Source organism: Eptatretus burgeri, chromosome 5 (assembly GCF_056783735.1).
Source record: "Eptatretus burgeri isolate ZD-2024b chromosome 5, Ebu_testis_v1, whole genome shotgun sequence".
Lineage (NCBI taxonomy): Eukaryota > Metazoa > Chordata > Myxini > Myxiniformes > Myxinidae > Eptatretus > Eptatretus burgeri.
Window position 1 is genome coordinate 63,673,481 of NC_140965.1, and position 27,123 is coordinate 63,700,603.

Genomic DNA, 27,123 nt, shown 5'->3' on the forward strand with positions numbered 1-27,123 from the left:
AGTGGGGGGGGAGGGGTGTAAAGGCCTCAGATGGGGGGGGGGAAGGGGAGTTGAGGACTTGAAGTCCCATTTTACATTGTGCAGAATTTATGGGGGTCCTTGCTTGTAATAAAATAAAAAAAGGTATTGATGGAAATGTGGTAATCGATTTGCTTGTAACAAAAATTTGTTCATTTAATCACAATCTTAAAAGCCCGTTTCCGAGATTGAGGAAGAAGCGAGACCTCAAGGTTTAATGTCGCTTTAACATCAGTACCATTTATTATTCTGCAATAGCAGAAAACATTGACAACAAAATGGAAGGATTGCCCAACATTACAACCACTACCCATCCACATGCCAAGCTCAGGGGCACAGTGACCCCCTTGTAAGTTTACACTTTTGCATTTGGTTCCTTTGGGCTGTTAGGGGAACGTGAGATTAGAACAGGAATTTTGGAATGTCGGCGAATGTTCGACTTTTCAGGAAAGACACTATTTCAATCTTTAATGTGGACATCAACGAATGCCGGCAGATGCACGCCCAGTTTAATGTCCATCCGAAGGATGGTACACACACAGACACATTGATGAATCGCCCTGCCTGTAAAACACCGGGATGACAGTTTATAGCTGGGTTGGAATTCACACCCAAGCTCGAGAATTTGTAGAAGAGTGTGCATACCTCTTGGCTGTCCTACCAGCCCAGACACAGAGAAGGAAACATTGTAATGCTTCTTGAAGCTATAGCAAATATAAAAGCACATGGATGAGCACACAAAGAACAAGAAGAAAAAGAGCAATTAGAGATTGCAGACCCTCGTCAGGACTTTTGTGTGGCGTTTGTGTAATGGTGTTACGTAATTAATGAGACAATTAGAACGGCCACTTTATAACTGCAAGCAGTGATGACCGGAAACCAAGATGTCCTGCTTTGATACAACCCCACTTTGATCAGACACTCGACCCTGACCCATAACGCTTTTTTATTATTATTATTCAATTGAATTCAGAATGGGATTAAAATAAATTCAATTCAAATCAAATGGAAGACCAAATAGGTATAGTACTGCATTGGAATAGTCAGAAGGAACCTGAACAAGCAAAAAAGAAAAGATTTAGTCATCAGGAGGAACCTGGATCAAATTTACGTTTCAGCTGCTACTCCTTTACCTTCAAATTCATCCAGGCACAGCCAAATGAGGCTTTTTTTTTTCTTTTTTTTCAAAGAACCCACATTCAAAAACATTAATTCTGGCTGCCACACCAGGTTGAAATTTAAAACATTTATTCCTCATCAACACTACATCATAATTGTGAAGTTTCACGTCGATTGATTAAACGGTTCAAGAGAAAAGTTTTTAAATATTTTTGCTCAATCCAACATGACTGCCAGACCATGTGACATCAATTATTCATGACCACCCTGGTATCCCCAAGTCTTGGGGAACATTTGTGTGAAGTATTCCCTCAATATTTACAGCCATTCTGGAGAAGAATATATTGTAGGTTTTAGGGGAAATCCAATATGATTGCCAAACCATGTGACCTGTCATGTGTTAACATTTTGTTCCTCATGGATAGGCGGTCATGCATGTAAAGTTTCACTTCGATCTGTTCCGCCATTTCAGAGAAGACGATTTTTAAAGGTTTTTATTTATTCATTTTTAAACAATATGGCTGCCAACTCATGTGACCAATGACGTCATCAATTTTTTTTCTTTCTGGACTATTTTATCCCTAAATTACCCTCAAAATTTTTCATACTGATCAGATGCAGCATTTTACATATGCAATTATGACGTCATAATGAAGGCACCTATGATGTCATTAAAAATATCACTTATTCCCCATGAGTACTTGGCATGTGCCAAGTTTCAATTTTTTCCTTGGTGTGGTTTCAGATACAGAGGTCCAAAGTTTTTCCAACATGGCTGCCACACCACATGACCTATGACATCATAATTATTAGAACATTCTACATGAGCAGTCGCACCTATGGTGAAAATTGTCTCAATCCGACAAGCGGTTGCGGAGAAAAACACGACAGTTCTGTGTGGACAGACAGACAGACAGACCCAGACACAATCCCCTCTCCTTCGGTGAAGGTAACGTGTTATAAAATATCCTTTTCACATGTTTTACTTCATTTTACCTACTCATTGACACTCAGACATGCAATATGTTTGACAGACAACACTTGATATCAGTAAGCAAAGTGATGGGAGGCATGGCGAGCAATGGGGTGTGTGAGATATTTTTCGTTTAAAAATCTTTTCCTTCAACTTATCACTAAGAAAAGCTATTTTAAAGATTGATTACGAAGATTTATCTTAACTTTCAAATTAAAGCAGCATTGTTTGCACATCACGAGCCATAACAAGCTCAAATTAGCGAAGATCCTCATCCTCTTAATGATGACGTCATAAAAACGAATATGATGTCATTGTGATGTATCAGGTTTGCGATAAATTATCTGTGTGCTAATGCCCGGCTTGATTCCCGCAAACAAAATTCAAACAGCTTGCCAAGTTTGAGATAATGGTATAGGCGATTTCCATTAGCGGGGATATGACGTCAACTTTTTTCTAGGAAGAATTTCCAAAATCAGAGATGGTTACTGCCTGCGCGTGGGCTTTCTGCATATACATGGCAAGTTTCACGAAGATTCGATGAAAACTCTGGGTTGTGAAACAAAAAAATAGGAATGACATCATAAAAATTGATATGACGTCATAGCGATGCATCATATGTGCACCAATTCATCTCTGCTAATGCCCGGTTCGATTCCCACAAACAGAATTCAAAAAGCTTGCCTAGTTTGAGATAATTTTTTAGGCGATTTCCATTAGCGGAGATATTTTGACGTCATAACTTTTTTTTTTTTTTTTTTTTTCGAGGAGGAATTTTCAAAATCGGAGATGGTTACTGTCTGCACATGGTACTTTTACATATATACGCCAAGTTTCAGGAAGTTTCGATGAAAACTGTAGGCTGTGAAACAAAAAAGTCCACAAGAACAACAATGTGAGTAAGACAGATCCTCCACAAGGATCTAAAAATATAAATAATTTGCATGAGGACTTTTGATAAGGGGGTTTTAAGACAGGTGTTAAATCTACTTACATTTGGGCATGCCTTCAAGAGCTGCTATCGCCGTCTTGTTTCAGGAAACCGGGGATGGATTACTGGTGCTCACGTTTGTTGTTGCATCGAGCTGCAATGGCATCCTGGTGTTGCAGCTACTATATTACTGGAATGTGCATCCAGCTGTGAAGAAGAAGAAGTAGCTCTCTTGCTGTGCTGGGCAATGGTCTGTACCGTCTTCACCACGGGGGGAGAGAGATATCGTGTGATTTGAAAATGTATTTCCCCATTGGAATATAATTTGATTTCCTCTCACTGAAGTTTGCCACGATTTATGGTGTGCAAGGAATTATTGGTTCATGCATTATATATATATATATATATATAAGCATTTTTTTTTGTTAAACCTGCGGTATTTGGACCAGCAATTTTTTGAACTCATCTCATCTGTAAATAGTGTTATTGTTATGGATGTTGTACATATTGAAAACTGCTGCAAATTCTTCCAGATTAGTGTATAATGCTATCTAAACCAAATTCATTTTGTCTCGTAGGGGTGTTGATGAAATAACATTTATGTCATCCAATATGGATGTTCAGCATGTTTAGTTAACATGCAATTGATCTTTTCGAATATTGCGGTTTTGTTTTTTTCCAAGCAGTTGAAAATTAAAATTTGTGCAGAACAGAGGTCAAATGCTGAATAAAGGAAGTGGCACCTGTAAGTCATGAAGCATGACATACAAACATGTTGTAACAAAGGTACAAGGTCATTGCTTGTTTTATTTTATTAAATGGTTTGAACTTTTCCAGCAACCAATCCTGGTTTGCTACTGTGGGGTGATGTAGATGTGGTCAGTGTAACAAAAACAATCTATGATCAAAACGTAATTTGGCTGGGAGGATGGCCGAGAGGTGCACACTGGCCTCGAGTCAACCTTGGTTTGAATCTCGACCCAGCTATAAACTGTCATTCCGTTGTTTCACAGGTAGGGAGATTTATCTACGTGCTTACCGTCCTTTGCGTGGGCATGAAAGTGGGTGTCTTATCTGTCAGCGTTACCTGTTGCATGTGAAAGATCCCATGGTGTCCTTTTAAGGGTAGGTGAACTGTCTCCAGCACCATTCAACAAATTCCAAATTCTTGCTCACTCAAGAGTATCCTGGACAGATGGCCACAAAACTGCTTTAGCAGCATAAACGCTCTGGAGACGTGTCGAACATGCATGGTACATGAAAATAGAATTTGGATATTTTATCCAGAAATGGGGTGGGGGGGGGGGAAACCTTCACAAAATGATTTACTGATGCCTCAAGTTTTGTAGGCCTTACCTCGAGTCAGGTTTTTCTTTTTTTTGTCTCAACCATGAAAGAATAGCCCACACCAATGAAACGTGGCACTTGGTTCTTTTCTCTGGAGTTTTCACACTCACATTTTCCCCAGCTTTATGTTTCTTCACCCCCATGAGAAAAGTTGTTTTGGGCTGAAGGAGGGATGGGGGAGAGGGACTGTCTACTCATAACAAAAATGCTTCAATCCATAAAAGGAAGAGTTCACCTAATCTTAAATTGATGTCAAGTTTGAGGCAATAATGTCATCTTTATTTATTTTTTGGGAAAAAAAAATGATAAAATAAGGTGGGTGAACCATTATAAAACGAAGCATTGAGATAAAAATACTGAATGAAGGGTTCATGAAGTTTCATCTAACCCAAGAATGATTTCATAAGCAGTGCCATCTGATCACAGGAGCTTATTTTGAACTCCATTGGCAACTGAGACACCGACTTTCCCAAAATAAAGCCATTGTTTGAATCAACAAGATATTGCTGATAACAAGACATTCTAAAACGACAACCCAAGAACAGTGTTGATAAAAAAAAACAATTTTAGGCAGGCCCGATCAGGTGGTGACCCATGAGTGTTACAAATATCTTTTCTCACCACTCATGCATAGCATTTGTTTAACTATCTACACCTAATGAAACAGTGTCCATACCTACAGATTTTCCCGAAGCTTAAGTTCACACGTACATTTCCAGAAAGTTACGATTTCAGCTCAAGTTATTCCAGCAACATTGACATCTAAAAAAAAACTAAACTATTTATCTAGATCACCTGTCGTTCCTAATATATTGTGGAAAATGTAATCAGAGCCAATAGTGGCAATCGGCAATGTGCAACCTTGAACGAAAAATAGATTTCACTTCCCTCAAAGTATTTCCACACTGTAGTGTGGAGTATTGTGCCACATCAATGGAAGGATATAGCCTCGAGGTATAAGCACTCGCATTTGAGCAGTCGAACCTGAGTTCGGATCTTGACCCAGCTATAAATTATCACCCTGGTGTTTCGCATGCAGGGCGATTCATCTACGTGTGCCATCCCTCATGTAGATATCAAGCCAGAAGACATGTCTGCCGACAATTGTCATTACTGGATGTGAAAGATGTGGAGAGACAGACAGAGACAGAGTTCTCACCAGCACCAGAGCAAAACTTCAAATTCTTGTCAACTTCAGTCAAATGCCAGGCATAGCCAGCCTATTCATGAAAGACTGGCCAAAAACTTTCCCAAGTCACCCCCACAAGGAGTGAATAATTGTGGTCATGAAAGAAATGGTGTTTCACATCAGTAAGCAGAGAAGGTGCACTCACTGGTCCATTGTTTAACACTACACATTAAAAGGCTGTTTTTTTTGTGTATGGCCTTCAATAATCAAATTCGTTAATTTCATTCATTCAAACTGTCTCAGGAAAAGTTCCGTGCTGTATTGGAACAGAAGGCCAACACTGGTTTTCCATTTCCTTACTAATGGAATGACAGGAATTTAGTCAATCTGTTGGCAACAATCACCCAATGTTTTCAAAACATGTTTTTTTTGGGAGCTTAACCATCCAACGGTAATCAATGCTGACAGACGAGTCCTCCGACCAAAATCCTATCCAATGGCCGGCACTCTTTGCTGCAACAACCCTGCCTGCAAAGCACCAGGGCAAGTTTCGAGTCAAGCTGAGAGTCAAACCCACACATGATAAAATGGATCTGACAAAGCAAGCTATACGGTAGCCGATTATACAGTTGTCTTGCTTTCGTTGGCTCCCGATTGGCTGTGAAGCATCGTGTGATTTTCATAACTGATCATGGACCCCTGAAGACAGGATCTGGCTTCACGGAAATCAAATTTTATTTATTGCCTTATGCTTTATAAGTGAAAAACTAAGCGATGCTCAAACATCGCAATCCTCAGATTAAAAAACAAAACAATTACTTTCACTTTAAGACCACTCGCAAGCATAAAGATCAAGTCAAGGCAATTTCTTAACCAAGGCAAAGTTGTGATTTTGACATACCTTCAAAGTACAAAGGGTCAAGAAAACAAATAGTAGGTATGAACAAAGCATGCAATACCAAATTATTTGTGTGCAACCAAGATAAACAAATTCACCCCCACCGAGCAATTTTAATAGCCCACCCCATCCCTCCCGAGTTATCCCCTTAAAATTTTGCATTTTACACTTGGAAGTGGCAAAAAGTGCTGATAACAACACCTGAGAGAATGGAAAAAAATGACTGCTTAAGCTTTATTTTTATTTGCATACAGTGTATTGCACGCCATCCAAAACAGTGCTTTCAGAACCATGTTCCAACATTACTCACGGAAGGTAAATGGATGTAATGACTTTCCCTCGTCCGAAACGCAAGACAAAATTATACACATGCAACTGAACAGTTTGATAAATACTGCACTCAAAGAATAAATAAACTAGCCGCAAACACTGTAACAGTTTTTTTTTTTTTGGCAATTCTAGAAAGCCTGTTAAATGCGAGATGCAGTCTTCGTGATCTGTACATTCATTCCTGCCAATAAATCGGGCATTTGATACAAGACAGCAATAGCAGTTTACAGCATAAGTCCTACACAGACCTGATGAAAGACGATCCTTAAAATGGGTGTACAGTTCTACATTAGCATTTGTTTTGAGTGTTTTTATTTTGAAATAAATTGTAATTCTGCACAGCTGATTTGGCCAGATTCAAACAGTATGGTATGCAATTGATCTACAAATTTAACAATGCTCCGATACCCTCATTTTCTATCTACTCAAACTCTACTATCCCCTACCCAATCCCACCCACAAACCCTCCCCCTCACTCCTCCCCTCCCATCTCACAAGAATCCGCGTACCATTATGTACCAAGGCACACCTTACAGAATTGCTCGGCAAGTTTTATTCACAAACGTCACGCAGGCGTGTACTTTCGCCATTGCATTAGTGGACAGGCACACGCAGCCACGGCGGTCGCTAACATTCACACGCGAAAACGCAAAAGCGCGCGGCGAAGTAGCTCGGCACCGCAGTGCGGTGGGATAAGGGTGTGATTAATGGCGGGTCATTCCGCGGTAGTGTTTTTAAGAGTTTCCATTGATAAATACTTCCTGGTTTGGTTCAGCCACCTCGCCCTTGCGAGGAGCACGCTCCCGTGGTGGTCGTGCCTGCTTAGATGGTGTCTCGCTGACGCTCGGCCCGTTGGCAAGTTTCGGAGCAGCTTCGGGTACCACATCCACTGGCATCTGCAACATTCCACATATTAAAATCAACAACATAAAATTACCCCGGTGTGGGGGTGACGGTCATCTCTATAATACCACAAGTTCTCAATGTTCAGTTATGACCGAAGACTACTGCGCAGCTCGAACTGCACAGTTTGGTTGAAGATGACTTGGCATTTTGGCGCGCGCACGAAATTCTATTTTGAAAATAAATGCCGATGTTTACATTTCGGGTTTTGAAACTTCTGCACCTTCGGCAGAAAATGTATAAATATAAAAGGCTAAAAATGTGTTTTCTATTTATATTTCATTTCTCCTTCCTTCCTGCTTTGCGAATCTCATCGGCGTTTTTGGCCATCTTCCAGATCACCTGACGATCAAACGGGAAGGAAATTCAAAAATCTGTCCATTTAGATACAAGATAATATTTTTTACTATCATAATCAATAAACAGTTGCCGAATATCTTGTAGAATGGCAGACTAGATAGGTTTTGAAAATGGCGATTTTTATAACTTACGTGACCTCGTGACCTTGACCCTGGACAAAAGTTATATCGTTGTGCAACACTCATCGACCTCTACCCACATACCAAGTTTCATCAAGATCGGAAAGAAAAATTGACAGACGTACGGACATTTGGTCAGGCTTTATTTGGTCATCTCGGTAGAGATGACCTAAAAATGTGCAATTTTTTAAAAAGCTCGACGCAAGACACAAAAAGGCAATTTGGCCCATCTTGAGTGTCATGCACATCCTATAATCAAATTTGCTTAACATATGCACTTAAAATATCAATAAAAACTGCAATAAAAACAGCATTTAGTTTCTGAATCAAAATACTGTACAGATCAGAAATGTTAACTTTTTATTTAAAAAAAAAAAAAACTCAAAATGACCATCCTCCAGCACTTTGCCTTACTGGTGACATGGGCTCTTTTGTGGGAAGGCGCTGCCGGCTCTGAGATTCAGCTCGCGATATGTAATCAGCCACGGACACTGTGGATACACGATCAAATCAAAACAGGTATGATGAGAGCAGTGCTGGGTCAAGGCAAAATGAAAGGAGAAAAACGTCAAACAAGCAAAAAAAAACTGCAATAAAAACAGAAGTTACAGGGAAGAAACGCTGGGAGTATCAAACCAAGTGAATGAGTAGATACCTGTAAAACTGCTCGTGTTAATAGTGGGGCAACTTAGCATAATAATTGTGCATTTTGTGAGGAAAGCACCAAATTTGGCACTCGAGTAGCCTATCATATTATGAACAGATTTGGATATTGGGCCATCTCAAAATTTTTGATGGCAGTGGAAAATGACTGCCACAGCAATCAACGGCTGAATTTGAGATGGCCCAATATCCAAATCTGTTCATAATATGATAGGCTACTCGTGTGCCAAATTTGGTGCTTTCCTCACAAAATGCACAATTGTTATGCTATATTTAGCTAAGTTGCCCCACTATAAGTAAAAGGGATCACTTCTGTTAGATGTCAGTACATGCAAGTCATCCTGCTAGCATTAGATATGTCAGGTACAACTCTCAAATCACACAGAGGAGATCCAAGGCCACCAAGAGGTACAATACATTGCAAGAAAATACAATTGGAGTTGTGCCGTTGAACCAAACACCTCCACCCACCCGACCTCTCACTCCAAGAACGGAAGAATGGGGTCGACTCTACTTTGGACACCATTTGTACCTCAATGCTTTGGCCAAAATCTTGCCATTTTTATTTTGAGCAAACCTGAACGACATGTTCAAGAAGCATTATACAACAACTTACAAAACGATGTGGAAATCACTCTGGTGGCCTGGAATGTGCAACAAGAGCAGGAAGCTATAACCGGTCCATAAAGGTCACCTGGCTGTTTGTCGACACTCGTGGGGCTGGGTGCAGGCACACGGCGCCGACGACTGCGATTTCGGCGCTTCGGCCTGCTCTCATTTTGGCTCTCTGGAGGTGCCCCGCCCAATGCCATATCACATTCCTCTCTAGTCCACTGTATTTATGCAGCTCACTGGGTTCACATGCTCTTAACCTTACTGAGATGGCTGACATGGTTATTCAAAATGTGTAAAATCTAAAGGGGTAACAACCAATTAGAAATGTAATATTTTTATCACTGCTGAAACGGTGTATTTGTGTGTGTATCACACGTGTCCTCCTCAGGATTCTTGAGATTATCGAGTGACCTTGAATACAGATACTGGTTGTTGAACAACTGCAATTTCTACTTTTGGCAGAGTACTAACCAAAACAACAACAAAAGGTAACGCTGCAAGGTTCTTGGACATCTAAAGGTCTATCCTTGTTACAGGAATAATAAAAAAATGCAAACATGGGGAGGGCCAGTGTGGATAGTGTCATCAACACAACAAATGATACACGTACCAGGCTCGGTGACGGATGCAGAGTCCGATTCGCTGACCGCATCCATAAGTGTGGCTTCATCATCATTACGACGTCGCCTGGATCTACGCCTCCTGGGCCGTGACTGGGCCTCGCTCCCATCCGTGTCAGCCGCCTGATCAGTCTCAGTGTCAAGCACCTTGAACAGGTTCCCATCAGGATCTTGTAGCACTGAGAATGAACAAAATACTTGCTCATGACCCCTTGAATGAGTGCAGATTTTGATGTGGTCAATCCACCTTTGTTAGGCATTGGATATGAAGCCTGTGGCCAAGTTTCATCAAAGTTGTGTGTGCTTCAAGCAATAATGACTGAAGTGTTTACGGACTGACTGACTGACCCACCCATTCACCTACGGACATTGCTCGATCGTACAAGCTCACCGGACTAAAGTCCAGGTGAGTTAAAAAATGGCAACCTCAAATGCTTTTGTGGTCAAGCATTGTTCTGAAAATGCCTAATGGCACCCTTGAGAAGGTTGCATTTACTCTGCATCACAATTACATCATGTTCAGACAATTAACACAAATCATCCTTTGGTGGGACAGAAGGCCAAAATAGAAGTGTGCAATGCCATTTATTTTAAAAACTAGAGTTCATAGAACACCTTACCCCATGCAGTCTTGAGAAAAAGGACATAGGAATTCTTGCGTTGCTTTTCCGAGCACGTTCCATATTGGTTTTGTTCGTTAACTTCGAATAACAGGCGGAATGGCAACCATACGAAGCTGATGGATCAAATGGAACAGTCGAGAGCTGAAACGTCTGTCAACTATTCTCAGAGAAAATGACAATTTTGAACCTCTCTTTGATTAAAAAAGTGCACTAAACCAAGGGTCCTCACAAGGCGGACCGCTGTCTACATCCAGACCGCGGGCATCAGTCTGGGCTGCGGAGCAAATCCTACCTCATCCCACATCAATGGATTTTTTTTTTGGTATACATAGTCAAGCTCATGGAAGAGCTAGAACACATATCAAAACAAAAGCAACAAGGAACAGAAGAAAGGAACAAAATAATCTTTCTGAAGAAAAAGACGAAGCATGATAGATCATGGTGAAGAACAACATGTGGTGAATTCCTGATGGGGAGATAGTGAAAGTGGAGCAATGAAAAATACTTTCAAAGGAAGATTTTTGATTGCAGTTATTGAGAAAAAGGGAGAAAATACAGGAAATATATGGCACACAAATACTCCACCTAGCTCCTCCCTATCTCTACCAACCATGGCCATGTTCCTCAGTGCTGACTATACTTTCCTCATTTCAGTGAACACAGCAATTGAGGGTAAGAAGCAGAAGGTTGATTCTGAGAACCGTCAGTTCAAGGAATCGATATAATGACTGCACCTGATCATCTGCAGACGGAGCTGGTTGTGCTGCAAGCAAGTATGGACCTGAATGGACAGTTTCAGATGTCATCGATAATGGATTTCTTCCAGAAGTTGCCCATCTTGTCTTTTCCTGAGCTTCGCAAGCACGCAAGTTCATCAGCCTTTTTGGCAGTACAGTGTATGAAGTATGTCAAGAACAAATACCGCTCCCGTATCACAGACCCGAATCCTGGGTAACTCTCGGTTCGGGCCACATGTTGACAAGATCACGGACGAGCAAAAGCGACTGCACTGCTCACATACAGCGCACCACTGACCGTTCATAGCTTGCCGTGCTATAATTATAACAGTATTTTGATGAACTTTGTTTTATCCATTCCCACTCATGAAGGTTGGCACATCATCATGACATGCAGGACAGAAGGTGAGGTGACATGGCAACTGCAGGGTACTGTTGTCTTTCAATTTTATTCAGTTGTTAAAAGCACCATGCATACGTACACTACCGGTCTAAAGTTTTAGAACACCCCCATTTTTCCAGTTTTTACTGAAATTTAAGCAGTTTAATGTTTAAATGCACTCTGAAAGTAAAGCAGAGAACAAATAAACAATTGCAGATAAAAAAGAAATCATGGAATCGTTTTGTTGAACAAAATTTAATCTAAATTTTTGACTCATCAAAGTAGCCACCTTTTGCAGATGTAACAGCCAAACATACTCGTGGCGTTCTTTCTACAATGGAAATCAAATATTGTTCGGAAGGTTCTTCCCAACACTGTTGCAGAAGTTCCCACAAATGTGTTGCACTTGTAGGTTGCTTTGCTTTCACCCTTCTGTCCAGTTCATCCCAAACCAGCTCGATGGGGTTTAAGTCTGGAGACTGTGCTGGCTATTCCATGATTTGAAGCCTACCGTCTTGTTCTTTTCTTCTAAGGTAGTTCTGACATAGCCTGGAGGTAAGTTTTGGGTCGTTATCTTGCAGTAGGATGAACCCCTGACCAACTAGGAGTAGACCAGAGGGTATTGCATGGCGCTGCAAAATGCTGTGGTCGCCCTTTTGATTCAGGGTGCCAGTCACTCTGTGCAAGTCGCCGACTCTGGATCCAGCAAGAGCCCCAGATCATCACGCTTCCTCCTCCATGTTTGACAGTTGGTGTCACACACTGAGGAACCATCCTTTCGCCAACTCGACGGCGTATAAAAACCCTGCGTGATGACCCGAAGATTTCAAATTTTGATTCATCGGTCCATAAGACCTTCCAGTTTTCAATAGTCCACTGGCGGTGCTTCATGGCCCAGGCAAGCCTGTTTTTCTTATTTTGCCATCTTAGCAATGGCTTTTTTACTGCCACTCGACCTGTCAAACCTGCAGCTCGAAGTCTTCTCTTCACAGTTGAAACTGAGACTTCCTTACTTCGATCAGTGTTAAGCTGAGCTTGAAGCTGCTGTCCTGTGAGCCGCCTATCCCGCAAGCTGTTGACTCTCAGATACTTGTCTTCTGATTGTGTTGTGGCTTTGGGTTTGCCAGACCTCTTCCTGTCAGTTTCCTCCAGTTTCCAAGTGCCTTTTGATGGTGTAAGAAACTACTCACTGACACCTTGGCTCCTTTGCAATTTCTCGAAAGGAAAGACCGACACTTTTAAGGGTTATAATGGTCTGTCTGTCTTCCTTTGTTGATTGTCTTTTTCTCACCATTATGACAGCAATATACGACTTCCTGCAGTGCAATATTGTCCAAATAATGCTTCAGAGGGTGCAGCAACACAGTCTGTTCCAACACTGTTTTTATACAGACAGAGGGTTTGTAACTAATCAACAAGAGTTAGGACACCTGTAGAAATTGTTTGCATCAACTTTCAAGGCTTAATTTACTTCCATTGCTGCAGAACAGCTGCAGTTGCTAACCCATTACTTGTTCCCTGAAAAGGGCCTTTTTTAACAACTCTGGAATTTACATTATTTTTCAGTTTTTTGGGAACCTAAACAGATTTCAGAATGCAAGGAATACCTTCCAAACCTCCCATTAACTTGCATGCAAATTTGGTGTCAAGTTCATTGGATATGGAATTATGAAACAAGAGAAACCAATTCAAATATCAATAAATGACAAGCATATCTATTAGGCTATGAGCCAAGGGGGTTGGTCGGTACCATACAGATGGAGTAAGGCTCATTGTGATTTTTAACAAGATATATGTCCCGAGATATGAAAAAAATGTGATAGCAGTGTTTTACTCTCGGCCATCTCTGTTTTATCACCCGAAATATTATTATACGCCCGCTTCGCTTCGCCCAAAAATGTGATATTTGCTAAAATTGGAATAAATTTTTTTTTTAAGGACCACAGAGTGCCAATAATTTGCATACTGGATGCCAACTAATATAGTAATAGAAATATAGAACATTTATGGGGGTTATTTGTCAAACTTTTGATATAATGACAAAAAATATGTTAAATTTAGTGAAAAAGTGGCCGAAATCGCTTCGAGTTCAGAATTCACATTGTACGTTTTTGTCAATATTTCAAAAATGAAAACTCCCAGAGTAACATTTGACCCCTCAAAATCTTTGCAAGGAACCACTGCATTGGAATATATCATTACTTTGTAATATGGTGGTTGTTTGGGACACATATTTTGGCAAAGTTCAACCATACCCCCTAATTTTCATATTTTGGAACAAAACAGATTTTGAACATTTTAGGTTTATTAGTCTACTTTTGGTATCTCAGTGTAATTTTTGGTATTAGCTAGTATCCTAAAGTAGGTATGTAACATCAGGTACATTTTATTTCATAATACATGCAAAATTGCTGCACACTCCAGGTTTATCATAATTATGTTATCATTAACTGATCTCTCAAACAAATACGCCTTGTTATTATACATCGTTATTACCAATCAATTTTAACACAATTGACACAGATTACAGGCATTTAAATTAAACACATACTAAATAATGCTTATAAATTGAACCTATCCTCTTATGCATCGGGCTACTTTAAATTACAATGAACGTCATACATATTCTGGCAAGTGAGCCTTCCGCTGTGAGGTTTGTTTCTATGCACAGGTCCCGGAGACCAGCATCTTGAAAACGAGCTCCGAGAATTGCGACTATATTGCAGACTATATGGAAAGTACCCAGACGGAGAATTATTCGTGAATACTTGTCAGTGTGTTTCCAGATGATTTTGGCTGCATTAGCGTATAATGCCTGGTCCAACACTATGACAATCTCCTCTAACTGTAGTGCCGTCCTCACAAGTTGTGACTGGTTTAGTATTTCAGCGACTGTAGTCAATTCCGTAGCTGGAGCATTGATCGTGGGCATATAACCAACAACATCCTTTGAGACTGTCAGAGAATCTCTGGTGTTTATATTGAAACCTGTCCAGCTTGATATGCGCTGCTTCTCTGCGTCGGTCATTCGAGCAAGTATCCAGATGAGGTTTTTGTTCGTAGCTGTATACTCTGTTACTATGCTCGTGTCTGTTGTGAGCAACTGTGGTCCAACGCGCTGTCCAGCAATGTATGTTGTCAATTCGTGATCAGAGACATCCAAAGATCTTTGCTTTTTCTTGGCTATCTCAGGAAGCGCTTGTTTCGGAAGATGTGGTCCATAAACTCTGGCCTGTACCACAATATCATTCACACGATGTGACGTTCCCTTTCCACTCAATGTTTCTTCCAATCTATCAATGTTGTCCCATGCCAAGTTGGTAAACGTATATGGTTGAATACTTGTTGGTATGAGTGTCTGCTGATTTAGATTAGCTGCGAGCTTCTGTAAGCACAAGGCTGTGTCATTTTCTTCCAGCTGAGAGTAAGATATCCCATGGCCAAATCTGTTCAATGTCCGTATCAACTCCGTATTCCAGTGAGTGTTTTAACCATGTATGGAAGCAGTATATGTTTTGGTGGCTTCTGCATACCACATGTCACTGCATATACCACATGTTGACTGAAGGATTCCGTGAGCATTGTTACTCTCCGTTAAGGGTGTTTATGTTCTGGATCACCAGTTAGTAGACCGATCAGAAACCGTCAAAGATATTCTGGTGCAGTGAATGATTCCTTCTCCACATCGGACGGGTGATAGGGCCAGGTTGTTGGTTTTTTTTTTCTCATCCTTTATTGTTGCTCTCAAAAATGACGATGACTGATCAATGATCTTCGAGATATTTGTTGATTTATCTTTCCAAGTTTTCAGCTCCTTTTCCATATCGCAATACTCACTGACGATATATTGCATTGTTATGCAATCAGGTACAACAACAAGTTTTCCTTTTGTGTCAGCGAAAATCTGAATACAATCTCCCAACTCCTGTTCCTATTTCCGACAGAGATGTTTCTTGGTGGATTCTGTTAGACTATGTATGCCTCTGGCAGACATCATCGTTCGCAGTTTCTCTGTAAGCGTTGTAACTCTGACAATTTGCTTGTTGGGAACGATATCAGTTCATATATAATGAAACAGTTCTGCATATGATTCATCTTGCTTTTCGAGATAAATATCATTCTCCTGAGAAGGAGCAGGCTCTGTATCGAGACCAAGTGCTGGTCTTGTGTAGTCCCTGTAGCAGGAAGCATGATAATGTGCTTCAGCAGCAACTATGTCCCTACTCGTTATGGCTAAAAGCGTGGTGTCACACTTGCGGACTGCACAAGCTCGAAGCTTCTGGTCCGATCTCAACTCTGCAGATTGGACTAGTTTTTCCCGAGTTGACGTTCCCTTGTATCTCTTGACATTTTCGCAGAAAATGCATGTGTTGTCATAGATGCGTGATTCTGATGAGGATCGTCTTGCCGGTCGCTTAGCATTGGAACACCCAGCAACAGCTTCCTCAGTTGAGCTTAGATCTGTTTTACGTTTAAGGGCTTCCAGATATCTCTTCATCGTGAAAACGCTCCTGCATTGACTATGGTAGAAGATCACTGGAATCTCCTTGTCTGTCACCGATTTAGCAATGTCAAGTATAGGGGAGTGATCTCTTACTTGAGCAGCATTTATTAGGGTTTTCCCTGATTCAAAACTTTGTGGACTGGTAAGTTGTTCATTTGGATCAATACTCAGTGGTTCCTTGTGAATTATACAGTGTCTTCCAGTTGGCTCTTCGGCTTCATCTCTGGTTTGTTCTTCCATTGCGATTGTACTAGCAACTACACATACTGGGCAAGCACTAATACCACCACCGCCACCATTACCACATTATCTGGAATGACAAAAGGAAATAGCAATTTAGTTGGGTAATACAGATGGAAATACAGTAATGTTTAAGGCTATCCACTACTTTTAGGCATTTTTAATATATTGTTACGGCTGTGGAAATTCGCATTACACCACAAAGGACCCTCAGGTGAGATATCTTCATAGGTACATGTGTAGTTAGCCCAAACCCGTTGTATAGAGGGAATTTATGCAATTCATCCAGGCTGCGACGCTTTGAGTTAGCCATTTTTTCTTTTCTGTCGTTATTTTGAACCAACCACGTCTCAACCGCCATCACACAACAACCACCTTAACCACCAATGCCAGCCATCGTCACCAACTACAACCATGCTCCAACACGCAGACAACAACCACAACGCCAACCCTCACCACAGAAGACCCTCCACCACCTTCGCCTTTACCTTCACAAATTCATCCCACATCATCGCTTCTACGGCCATTCCCGCACCACCTGTGAACACTGAACGTCAGGCTGTCTCGGGCCCGTTCGGCGATTGGTGCCGAATGCACCGAGCCGCGAGCGTGAATGGCGGCCTTTCCAAGGGGAAAATTCGGATCAGAAACGCTTCACGCCCACTTCTCCGTCCAATTGGCGAGCGCGGGGCGGTTTGGCCCCGCCTCCAAGCGTGTGTATGTGAAGTCCTTATTTGCAAATTTTAGGATCAGGAGAGGTTCACACCCATTTTTGCCCGACCAATGGCTGACTGGGGGGGGGGGCGGCGTGGCCCCGCCTCCAATCGCGTTCTGATCCTAAAATTTGCATATTGGCTGCTCCTGCCGCCTATAAAAAGGCGAGCGCAAGGCGAATTGGAGCGAGTTGGGTTTTGGAGTTGCTTGGAGAGTGTCCTCGAGAGGTTGCTCTTGGGGGACAAGGAGCGTTGCGTTGGCGGAGCCGAGTTGAGTGTGCGCAGTGGAACTGCAAGCAAGGGAGCTCGGGTCCGAGGCAGGAAGGACGGCGGTCGGCAATGAGACTGCGGTTTGGGGGATCGCTCGTCTCTTCGCGGGACCCAAGCCAGCCAGCCACTCCCCTCCTCGAAGGGCATCAACAATTCCCCCTTTCCCCCGTGCTGAGATAGTGCAAAAGGAGGCCCCGTTCCCACCCCACCCCAAACATGGTGCCAACGAAACCCGCCAAGGGGCAAGGAGTCGGGGCACAGCCACATTTGCGGCTTGCCCGCCAACGCGTCACGAGGACGCGGGTAAGACCTCCCCGGTCTCGCGGACCTGGCCGCTCCTCCAGGTCACGCTCACATTTGGCCTACGGGCCCGTCTGCCTCCTTGTCTGTGAGGGTGGCTTCTTTCCTTTGCTTTTGTGTAAATGTGTGTTGGCGCCATCTGTGAAGTAAAACTGTATAAGTGTTGCAGTGTGTGCGCGTAGTCGGTTCTAACTCTTACATTTGCTTTATGTGCATTTTGATTCTGTATGGCTGTATATACGTGCTTTCCGTGTGGCAGAAAATAAAATGCTTGCTTGTTGAACTGTGCCCTTTTCGCTTTGTCTTTTCTCTATTGACTCTCCATCCTGCTTCACGTAAGGAGTTCGTAGTGGGTGCAACATCCCAGTAATTAATCTGAACCATCCAGGTCGACGATAACACCGCTCGGTTATCCCGATAGTACGGAACGGGCTGCCCAAGCGGCTCATGTCCGGAGTCGACCTGCGGCGAGGTACGATCGCCCGGTTTACCATCTGCGTGGGTACTTAGGTAGGTCGAGTTTGGCGAACAACCCTATCCTGCGCGGGTGGGCAATTCGCACGATCGTGGTGAGGTTAAACCCCCACCCGTGACTAGCTCCCGGCGTTGTTCCGAGAGGGTCACGACAGAATTGTCCATCCGGTGGGCGACGTGCCGCGATTAGAGTTACGGGGCCATTCGCACGCCGGCGGGCGCGAATTCGCAACAATATGTATACGTTTCAATTTGTGAAATATTGCATCTGGTATGTTACATATTTATCTCGTTTTTTGTAATATTAAATAGTTAAACCAAAGATTACACTGAGATACCAAAAGTAGACGAATAAACCTAAAGTATTCAAAATATATGCTTTGTTCCAAAATATCAAAATTAGGGGGTATGGTTGAACTTTTCCAAAATATGTGCCCCAAACAACAACCATATTACAAAGTAATGATATATTCCAATGCAGTGGTTCCTTGCGAAGATTTTGAGGGGTCAAATGTTACTCTGGGAGTTTTCATTTTTGAAATATTGACAAAAACGTACAATGTTAATTCTGAACTCGAAGCGATTTCGGCCACTTTTTCACTAAATTTAACATATTTTTTGTCATTATATCAAAAGTTTGACAAATAACCCCCATAAATGTTCTATATTTCTATTACTATATTAGTTGGCATCCAGTATGCAAATTATTGGCACTCTGTGGTCCTTAAAAAAATATTAATTCCAATTTTAGCAAATATCACATTTTTGGGCGAAGCGAAGCTGGTGCATAATAATATTTCGGGTGAGAAAACAGAGATGTCCGAGAGTTATACACTGCTATCACTTTTTTTTTTCATATCTCGGGACATATATCTTGCTAAAAATCACAATGAGCCTTACTCCATCTGTATGGTACCGACCGGTCAATTTGGGCGGTCTGGCTCATAGCCTATATGTGTAAGAATAAATTTACAAAAAAATACATTCCAATCTCTAGGGTACATCTGTGGTAAGTGAAAGTTTGAATATACAACGTTCACATTCAAACCATTTGGATTCTTGTTATTTCGTAAAAACAATCGCTCATTACTTGAGCTGATGGATTGTGACTTGCTGGATGGATTTCCTCGAGGTAGGCCTGCTGGAGCTCCTCGGGCACGTGAGGTTGCACTACGCCGGCGTCCCTCCTCCTTGCGTTCTGACTCTGAGCTTGCCCGACCCTCTCCTGCTGCTGCTCCTCGGCCATCCACGAGTGTCCCTGTTCCCCGCGACTCCTCCCGACGCTCAGATTCGGTCTCCGATGCATTTGACACATCAGAATTTGTACCTGAAAATGCAAAAATGAGCACTTGGCAACCAAATTTTGGAAAATGGTGCACAATGCAAGCAAAAGGAAGAGATATCCAACACGTGCTGGGTCAGGGATTGGGGGGGGGTGGGGGGCAGAAAAACAAACACACACACACACACCAACAAAAAATACATTTCTGACTTTTACGACACTCATCCAACCAGTACAACTTACTGTAGCCAGAGGTGTACCCACGACGTCCACGACCACGGCCATTGTATGAACGTCCACCCCGTTGCGATGATGCAGTGCTCTCATCTGTAAGGTATCCCCTGTCTCGCTCAGTCCGCACAGGTGGTACACGTGGACCCATGCCAATTTGGCGCAGCTGCTCATCAATCTGCAGGCGCTCCATACGCAACTGTTCTACCTCCTGCATGTGAAAAGGATCAACAAATGAAGCTACCAGTGCAGGCAGTTTGTACAACTGATAAAGTAGACCTCCCAAGGCTCCTGAAGAAATACATCCTCCACAAAAATAACCAAATGGATGAAGACATACATATAAACATTAGATGTCGCAAACATAAATGAATCCAGCCTGGTGCAAAAATAGGATGAAATCGATACAAGTAAATGTCAGTGTGTGTGTGTCGACTCCATAACTCCAAAACTATAAAATCTAGCAGCCTGAAACTTTGCATGCACACCAAGAAAGCTCCAAGGAAGTGCAGGAGTGAAAATTGGGTGTTTGGGTTAATTAAAACATCCCTTTTGAAGATAATTAATTGCCTTATTTAATTATATACCTTATCAGGTGCATACTCCACCAACACTCTCCATGCGTTCTCAAGGTGTATCCTGGGTTACCTCGCTGGGGTCTGAAGTCACCTCCACATTTTTTGGCTTGCTCAACCATGCCCCAACTTGGAACAGGTCGCAACAATTTAATGATAAAGTCCCACCCTTTCCTCACTCTTATTGAATGCCTGGTAATCATGGCTACGAATCGCTGGGTACATTGCGATGCTTATAAACGGCAAGAGACGCCAGCATTTGTGGCTTTATTTCATTTCCACACATGCCATAACCTTGAGAATCTCTTACAGTAAGCCAAATTTCAAAATTTAAGTTCCAGAATTGAACTTAGCAGCAGTTCCAACTAAAAATGTCTTTATTTGTCCAATTTTGACATTGCTTGGGTGTCTCTGGGAGGTGTTTAATATGACGAATCATTGCTTTCCATTATATGACCCATCACTTAAGCATAAATATATACAAATAAAAATTAAGCGTTTTGTTTTAAAAAGTTTCTTCAACCGTTTTGTGAAGTGCTTGGTGAAGCCACTTGACACACATTCTTCATGCTTCAGTGGCTATATCACGGTTCGATATCGGAGGTCGGAAGGCAAAATAAATAATATGATCACAATGAGTAAAAAATGTTTTTAGTTATGAAGTAATGGATCGCCACATCATGCTAGGAAAGCCGAGAGGTACGCATGCTCGCTCTGTGTAGCCTGGATTCGAATCCCGACCCAGCTATAAACTGGCATCCCGGTGTTTCACAGGCAGGGCGATTCATCAATGTATGTGCAGTCTCTCGGATGGACATTAAACTGGGAGTCACGTCTGCCGGAATCCCTCACCCCTTTCTCACCTTCCCAATCCTACCCCCCTCTCTCCCCACTCCCCTCTTCCACCCTTCCTCTCCCCTCCTTCTCTGTTGAGGGGACTGCAGCATATACAAATCAGATTCGGAGTGAGCAGACCGGAGGGATGCAAAGGTCACTGCATGCAGGCCTTTGCCAGGTAGATAGCATGGGTTTTAAATGCTCCTGCCCCAGGTCTCAAAATGCGTGTGTGTGTGTGTGTTTTTCCAACTGTAGTTTGTTTGTAGTAACATTCCCAGAAATGTTTTTTTAATATCCCTGGGGTTCTTTGTCATCTTTCCCATTGCTCAAATTATCACTGGTACAACTTTGGCATTCTTCAGCTTCCAGGATCTTTTCACTTCATTCTTGAGGTCTTGATATTTGGTCATTTTCTTGATTTCTGCATCGTTTAGTCCAAAACCACTGCTATTAACACCTCACTGGTTAAGCATATGCAATCATGGTCATAATACACATGAGCTTCATAAGGTAAAAACACAGACGACCATTGGTTAAAATTATTTCAAAAAGCCAAGTGCCATATCGTTATTATGTATAGGGGCTGTTTCACAATGAGGATACCAAGTTTGTCTCTCAACCACTAAAAATTCAAACTCAATATTTTAATATTTTTATTTCTCCAAATCCAACATTGTTAATTGCAGAGATGCCAACTTTTGGAAATCAGAATTAGGGAGGATTTTCAACCGACACCAAATAATGTGCGCGAAGCGCACATCTCGAGCGCGGAGCGCTCGACCCTTGCGGCGGGGTCCAGGGCCCGCCTTAGGGCCCTGGAAGCTCTGGGGTTCTAGACGCTCTCTAGTGCCCTCTGAGCCCTATTTTGGAGCATTTAACATGTTAAGAATTCCCACTTTTTGAACAAAAAAAGGGGAAAATTGTGCACTTTTTAATGTTACATGTATGTTAATATTAGTAAGTTAGGGGACAATCAAAGATTAACAAAAAGCACAAAAGAAGCAATATTTTTCTTACCTTACTGGCTGGTACTACTGCTGCTTGCTTTTTCCATGGCAGCTTTGCTGAGTGACAGCTGTGTGGCTCTTTTAGCCCTTCTGATTATGTCTTTGCTGTATTCTCTCTGGTATCAAGGGGTGTTATGAGCTAGTTTTTCAATTAAGAGAGCTTCCAGGGTTTTGACACTCAAATTGGGACGAAATTCAGTATGATTCGTCCGTACAAGACTGAGTGCCCGCTCACATGATGCGTTCGAATGAGGAATGACCAAGATTCCCTTCATCACTTTGCTCAAATTAGGATACTTCTTGGCACCAGTGCAGGGATCTGTGAGCTGTGAAATCCGATGCCACTGCTCATCCACTCTCACTGTCTCAGTAGCAATTGTAGCTATGGAGGCGTCTGCCTGGTAGTGAGCGAATTCACTCTCAAGACTGTCTATGTCACTATCACCGCCACTGAACAGACAGGGGAATTTCTTGATGAAAAACTCCACACAGTCAAACCCCACTTCTTGGTGTAGCTTAACATCCAGCACCTGAGCATGCTTGGCTAATTCATCATCTAGTGGCCAGGTTTTGAAGATATAATTGCAGGCTTTCACATAATATGAGCGAACTGCACTGAAGAAACCTTGGATGTCTGACTCACTCAGAGTGAAGGTGGATTTCTTGAGACTCCTTTGTTCCCTTATATACAGTTTGGCATCGTTCCCAATCATGAGGTCCTCATCATTCTTCTGATGATTTCTGTCAGAGAAGGGTACATTTACCAGAGCAACCGATGACACCGATGGTTTCAAAAACCGTACGAAGATATCTTTCAGAAGACCATTCAATTCTCCGTGCAGGAGATGAATACAGGGTTCGTCTCTTTGGAGCAGAAGATTCCCCTTCTCAAAAAGCTTGTTAGCATATCGAAGGAAGAAACAATAGAGTTTTGTTTGTGGAGACAAGAACATCCCGTTGACACGTTTTTCTCTAGATTCCTGCACAGTGTTTGAGGAAGATGCGCTTTTAGTTGTAGAACTCGTAGTACACTTAGCCGCAGGGCGATCACACTTGCGTTTACTGCCAGCAGAAGAGGTCAGACTCGTAGTACCAGATCCAATTTTACGTTTGAGGAGAGAGCTTGAGGTAGGTGCAGCCAAGGAAGAAGACCTCTGATTCGAAGGTTTTGCTGAGCTTCTATCAAGTGATTTGGCAAAAGCAGAACTTAACTTGGGTCCTTCTTTGCCTGTAGATGGGACTATCACAGTCTTTCTCGACTCTGAAGGGATCTGCTTTGTAGATGAACGTGATGAAGGGCCGGTGATGCTACCTGCTCTCAGCATTGGTTTTGGTGCTGTCCCTGCTGTCTTCTTCGCAGCAGATACTGCAGTGGTAGTGGTGAATGCTGCTCCACTAGTGCTTGATCCTGCAGTGCCAGTACTGGCAGTAGATACAGTGCCGTCCTTCTTGCTCGTTGTTAGAGTCTTGGCTACAGTTGGTTGCATTTTTCTTCGTACTTCTTCTTTGAAGAAGAGGCGAAGTGGCTCCCACTGTTCAATCAGCCTGTCTAGGCACTGACCAAGGGACAGCCACCTTGTTGCGACATGCTTCAGAATCTTGTGTGTCGGGGCATCACAGAGTTCTTGCAGTGCTTTCACTCCTTTGACGCGTTTACTACTTTTGTCCAAGTAGTAGTAAATATCGATGAGAAAGTCATCTAATTCAATGGGTAAGGCCTGAGCCGCCTTCTTGGCCGTATTGTGCATCATATGGCAAGGGCATCCCATGATGTAGCACTCTGGATTTTGTTTGTGGATATAAGCAGCGACTCCTTTGTGCTTGCCCACCATGACAGAGGCATTATCAGCACAAAAGGAAACACAATTTCCCCACGGAATTTTCCTGTCACTGAACTCATGATCAAGCAGTTTGAAAATGTTTTCTCCAGTGGAATCTTGTTTGCACGCAGGCAAACTTAGCAAACCTTGCTTCACAATCCCAACACTGTTGTCATAGTACGAAATCAGGACAGGATATAGCTGGGCCTCACCACTGTCATTGCTACCGTCTGTAGCTAGGCTAAATGGAGCTAGTCTAGCAATATCGGCAATAGATGAAGCAGTAACATTTGACAACTCACCAATTACACTGGTCAACAACAAATTTGTTGTCTGCATTTTTTAAGCTGATTTAGGACGAATCTGATGCGCTGAATCCAAAACTCACATTAGTTTTGTTCAATCAGGTCAAGTTTTTGAGATATGGCCACATGTCGTTTTTTACATTTTTGTTCACATGTACGCATGTGTGGAGCATTTTAGAAGAAGTTGGTGGGGGTAAAATGTCATGTCAAATAATTGTTTTAATTGGAAATAATTATTTTAATGACAAGAAGTATTCAGGTACGATAGTTCTAGGTGATTATGTCGAAAAGGGATCAGTATGAAGTCATAAAACCTCAAAATCTTCCAAAAATTGGTGAGGCAAAGCATAAAGTTCGTGGATCAAAACTAAAGTTAATGGGGCAGATTTTGTAATAATGTGATACAAAAAAGTTGTATTTCTTGAAATAACGAACTCTGAAGAATGTACAATACCTACATGCGCCAATTTATGACATGCGCTTCTGCTCAAGCTTGGAGTGCCACAGTACGAACCCAAAGATTGGAGACTGTTCATTGACAGCAGCAAGCGATCACTGAAATGTGTTCTGCTACACAACGGCAACCAGTTTGCCTCTGTACCCATCGCTCACTCGACTACACTGAAGGAGAAGTATGAAGTGGTGAAGTACGTGCTGGAGAAAATTGGTTATGATCAGCATAAGTGGTTTATTTGTGTTGACCTGAAGATGGTGAACTTTTTGTTGGGACAACAGTCTGGCTTCACCAAGTACCCATGTTTTCTGTGCATGTGGGATAGTAGGGACCGTGCTCAGCATTACACGAAGAAGGACTGGCCTGTGCGGGAGGAATTGGTGCCATGCAAAGAAAGGAACGTCATCAACGACCCTCTGGTGGACAGAGACAGAATACTCTTCCCACCGCTGCACATCAAGCTCGGCTTAATCAAGCAGTTCACCAAGGCTCTGGACAAAGATGGTGACTGCTTCACTTACTTGTGCCAGGCTTTTCCAGGATTGACCATGGAGAAGTTGAAAGTTGGCATCTTTGATGGTTCTCAGATCCATCAGCTCATCAGAGATCCAGAGTTCAAAAACTCAATGAACGAAGTGGAACTGGAAGCGTGGAAGACATTTGTTTTGGTAGTGAAGAACTTTCTTGGCAACAATAAGGCCAGAAACTACGCAGAACTTGTCAACAACATGCTGACTGCTTTCAGAAACCTGGGCTGCAACATGAGCATCAAGATGCACTCCCTATTTTCACATATGAACCGGTTTCCTGAGAACCTGGGTTCAATGAGTGACGAGCAGGGGGAGAGATTCCATCAGGACATGAAGGAGATGGAGACCAGGTATCAGGGTCGCTGGGACGCAGTCATGATGGCTGACTACTGTTGGAATCTGAAGAGAGACCTCCCTGCCGCTGAACATTCCAGGAGTTCGAAGAAACGGAAGTTCAAGCCCTGAAGTTTGAACAGTGGTGACGCAACATGCAATTTACTTGTACTTACCTTTATCAATGCCCACCATTCAGATGACAGTAATCAATAAATGTTGTTGGCAAAACATTTTTTTTTCTTAAAAACATGTTTAGGATGATATGTGTTGACAAAAATCAGCTGATAATGCCACAAAAATGTAATTGATTTTGTCACAAGATCTGATTTTTTCAAATCAACTTAGCACAAAAACCTGACCTGATGGAGAGAAACGGATGCCATTTCCTGATTCAGCAGTGCCAGAATACCCTAATTCACTTGTAGAAATCTAGACAACATTCAGAAAGTAAAAAATTGTTGTCCAGTGTTCTTTTTTTCTTCTTTGTTCTTGTTCTTGTTCTTTTTTTTTTTTTTTTTTTTGTTCTTGCACATCTTGCACATCTTGCAAGTTTTTGTTCTTGCACATCCATACTTTGAAGCAACTTTTGAATCTGGAAACATCTTTTGAAATAGAGGTCCAGCATGATCTGAGACTGATATGGGCAAGTTATGTTCCACAATAAATCCACTAAAGAGAAGTTCCGCTCGAGTAACATCCTCTTCCTCGCTTGTCCCTTGTTTGGTGAAATAATTCAGAAGTGTACCGGTACTCGTGCTCGAAGATCTCTCCTTTGCAATGTCTGTGTGCCGTTTGCTTCCAACGTGCTTCCGAATATCATCGCGACCTCCGTGCTCAACTGAAATATCAACGCTGCATACTGTACAATACGCATGATGAATTCCTCTTTCAGACTTTCGAATACACGGGTATTGGAGACTGTATTCGGTCTTGTACTTCTGAGACCATTTCTTGGTCTTCGTAAGCTTCTTTTCTGCCATTTCGTAATCAACATCGAGGGCTTGAAGCATCGGTAACTTCGAAGTCGATGTTCCACAGCTGCAGCGCGACTCGTAGAACTCTAGCGGCTGTTAAACACCGCACGGTGGTCGCGACCGCCGGGCTGGTACGGGGCCCAGCTGCATGCAGTGAGCGTATCACATGCATATACACTGTGCATACATACCGCATGCACTGTATTGCACACATACCGCATGCACTAAATCTCAGTGCATGATCGCATAAGCGAGATCCAGACCCAATGTTTCGCTGCTCCTCATTTGAATTTGCAATTTTTTACATACAATTTGGTAGCAGCGAACGTTATGGAGTTACCACATGCTATACGTAGCAGACGATGCTTTTCATTCAATTCTCATACTAGTACATTCTGATTAGTGAACAGTGCAAAAATATCAAAATTTCGGGAGGATAAGGATAGTGATCGTAAGGGCGGGAGTTTGGGTGAATTTTCGGAAGCCTCCCGATGAAATCGGGAG

The 27,123-nt window shown here is 42.4% G+C and overlaps 2 protein-coding genes across 10 annotated transcripts in view; one reads left to right on the forward strand and one right to left on the reverse strand.

The window, feature by feature from the left end:
• MPDU1 (mannose-P-dolichol utilization defect 1) overlaps positions 1–3,873 on the forward strand; it is a 22,226-nt gene extending 18,353 nt beyond the window's left edge. For all 6 annotated transcript variants that reach the window (XM_085882101.1, XM_085882103.1, XM_085882100.1 and 3 more), the window contains one exon: positions 3,149–3,873. In XM_085882101.1, the coding sequence (XP_085738227.1) occupies positions 3,149–3,339 (191 nt within the window). In that variant the 3' untranslated portion in view covers positions 3,340–3,873. The remainder of the gene's footprint in view (positions 1–3,148) is intronic.
• Positions 3,874–6,635: 2,762 nt separating this feature from the next.
• LOC147026559 (RNA-binding protein FXR1-like) overlaps positions 6,636–27,123 on the reverse strand; it is a 58,978-nt gene continuing 38,490 nt past the window's right edge. For 3 of the 4 annotated variants that reach the window (XM_085882095.1, XM_085882096.1, XM_085882097.1), the window contains 6 exons: positions 19,794–19,992; positions 19,359–19,595; positions 10,016–10,204; positions 9,485–9,577; positions 8,542–8,618; positions 6,636–7,641 (listed from right to left, as the gene is read on the reverse strand). In XM_085882095.1, the coding sequence (XP_085738221.1) occupies positions 7,480–7,641; positions 8,542–8,618; positions 9,485–9,577; positions 10,016–10,204; positions 19,359–19,595; positions 19,794–19,992 (957 nt within the window). In that variant the 3' untranslated portion in view covers positions 6,636–7,479. The remainder of the gene's footprint in view (positions 7,642–8,541; positions 8,619–9,484; positions 9,578–10,015; positions 10,205–19,358; positions 19,596–19,793; positions 19,993–27,123) is intronic. The other variant, XM_085882098.1, reaches the window with a different exon arrangement.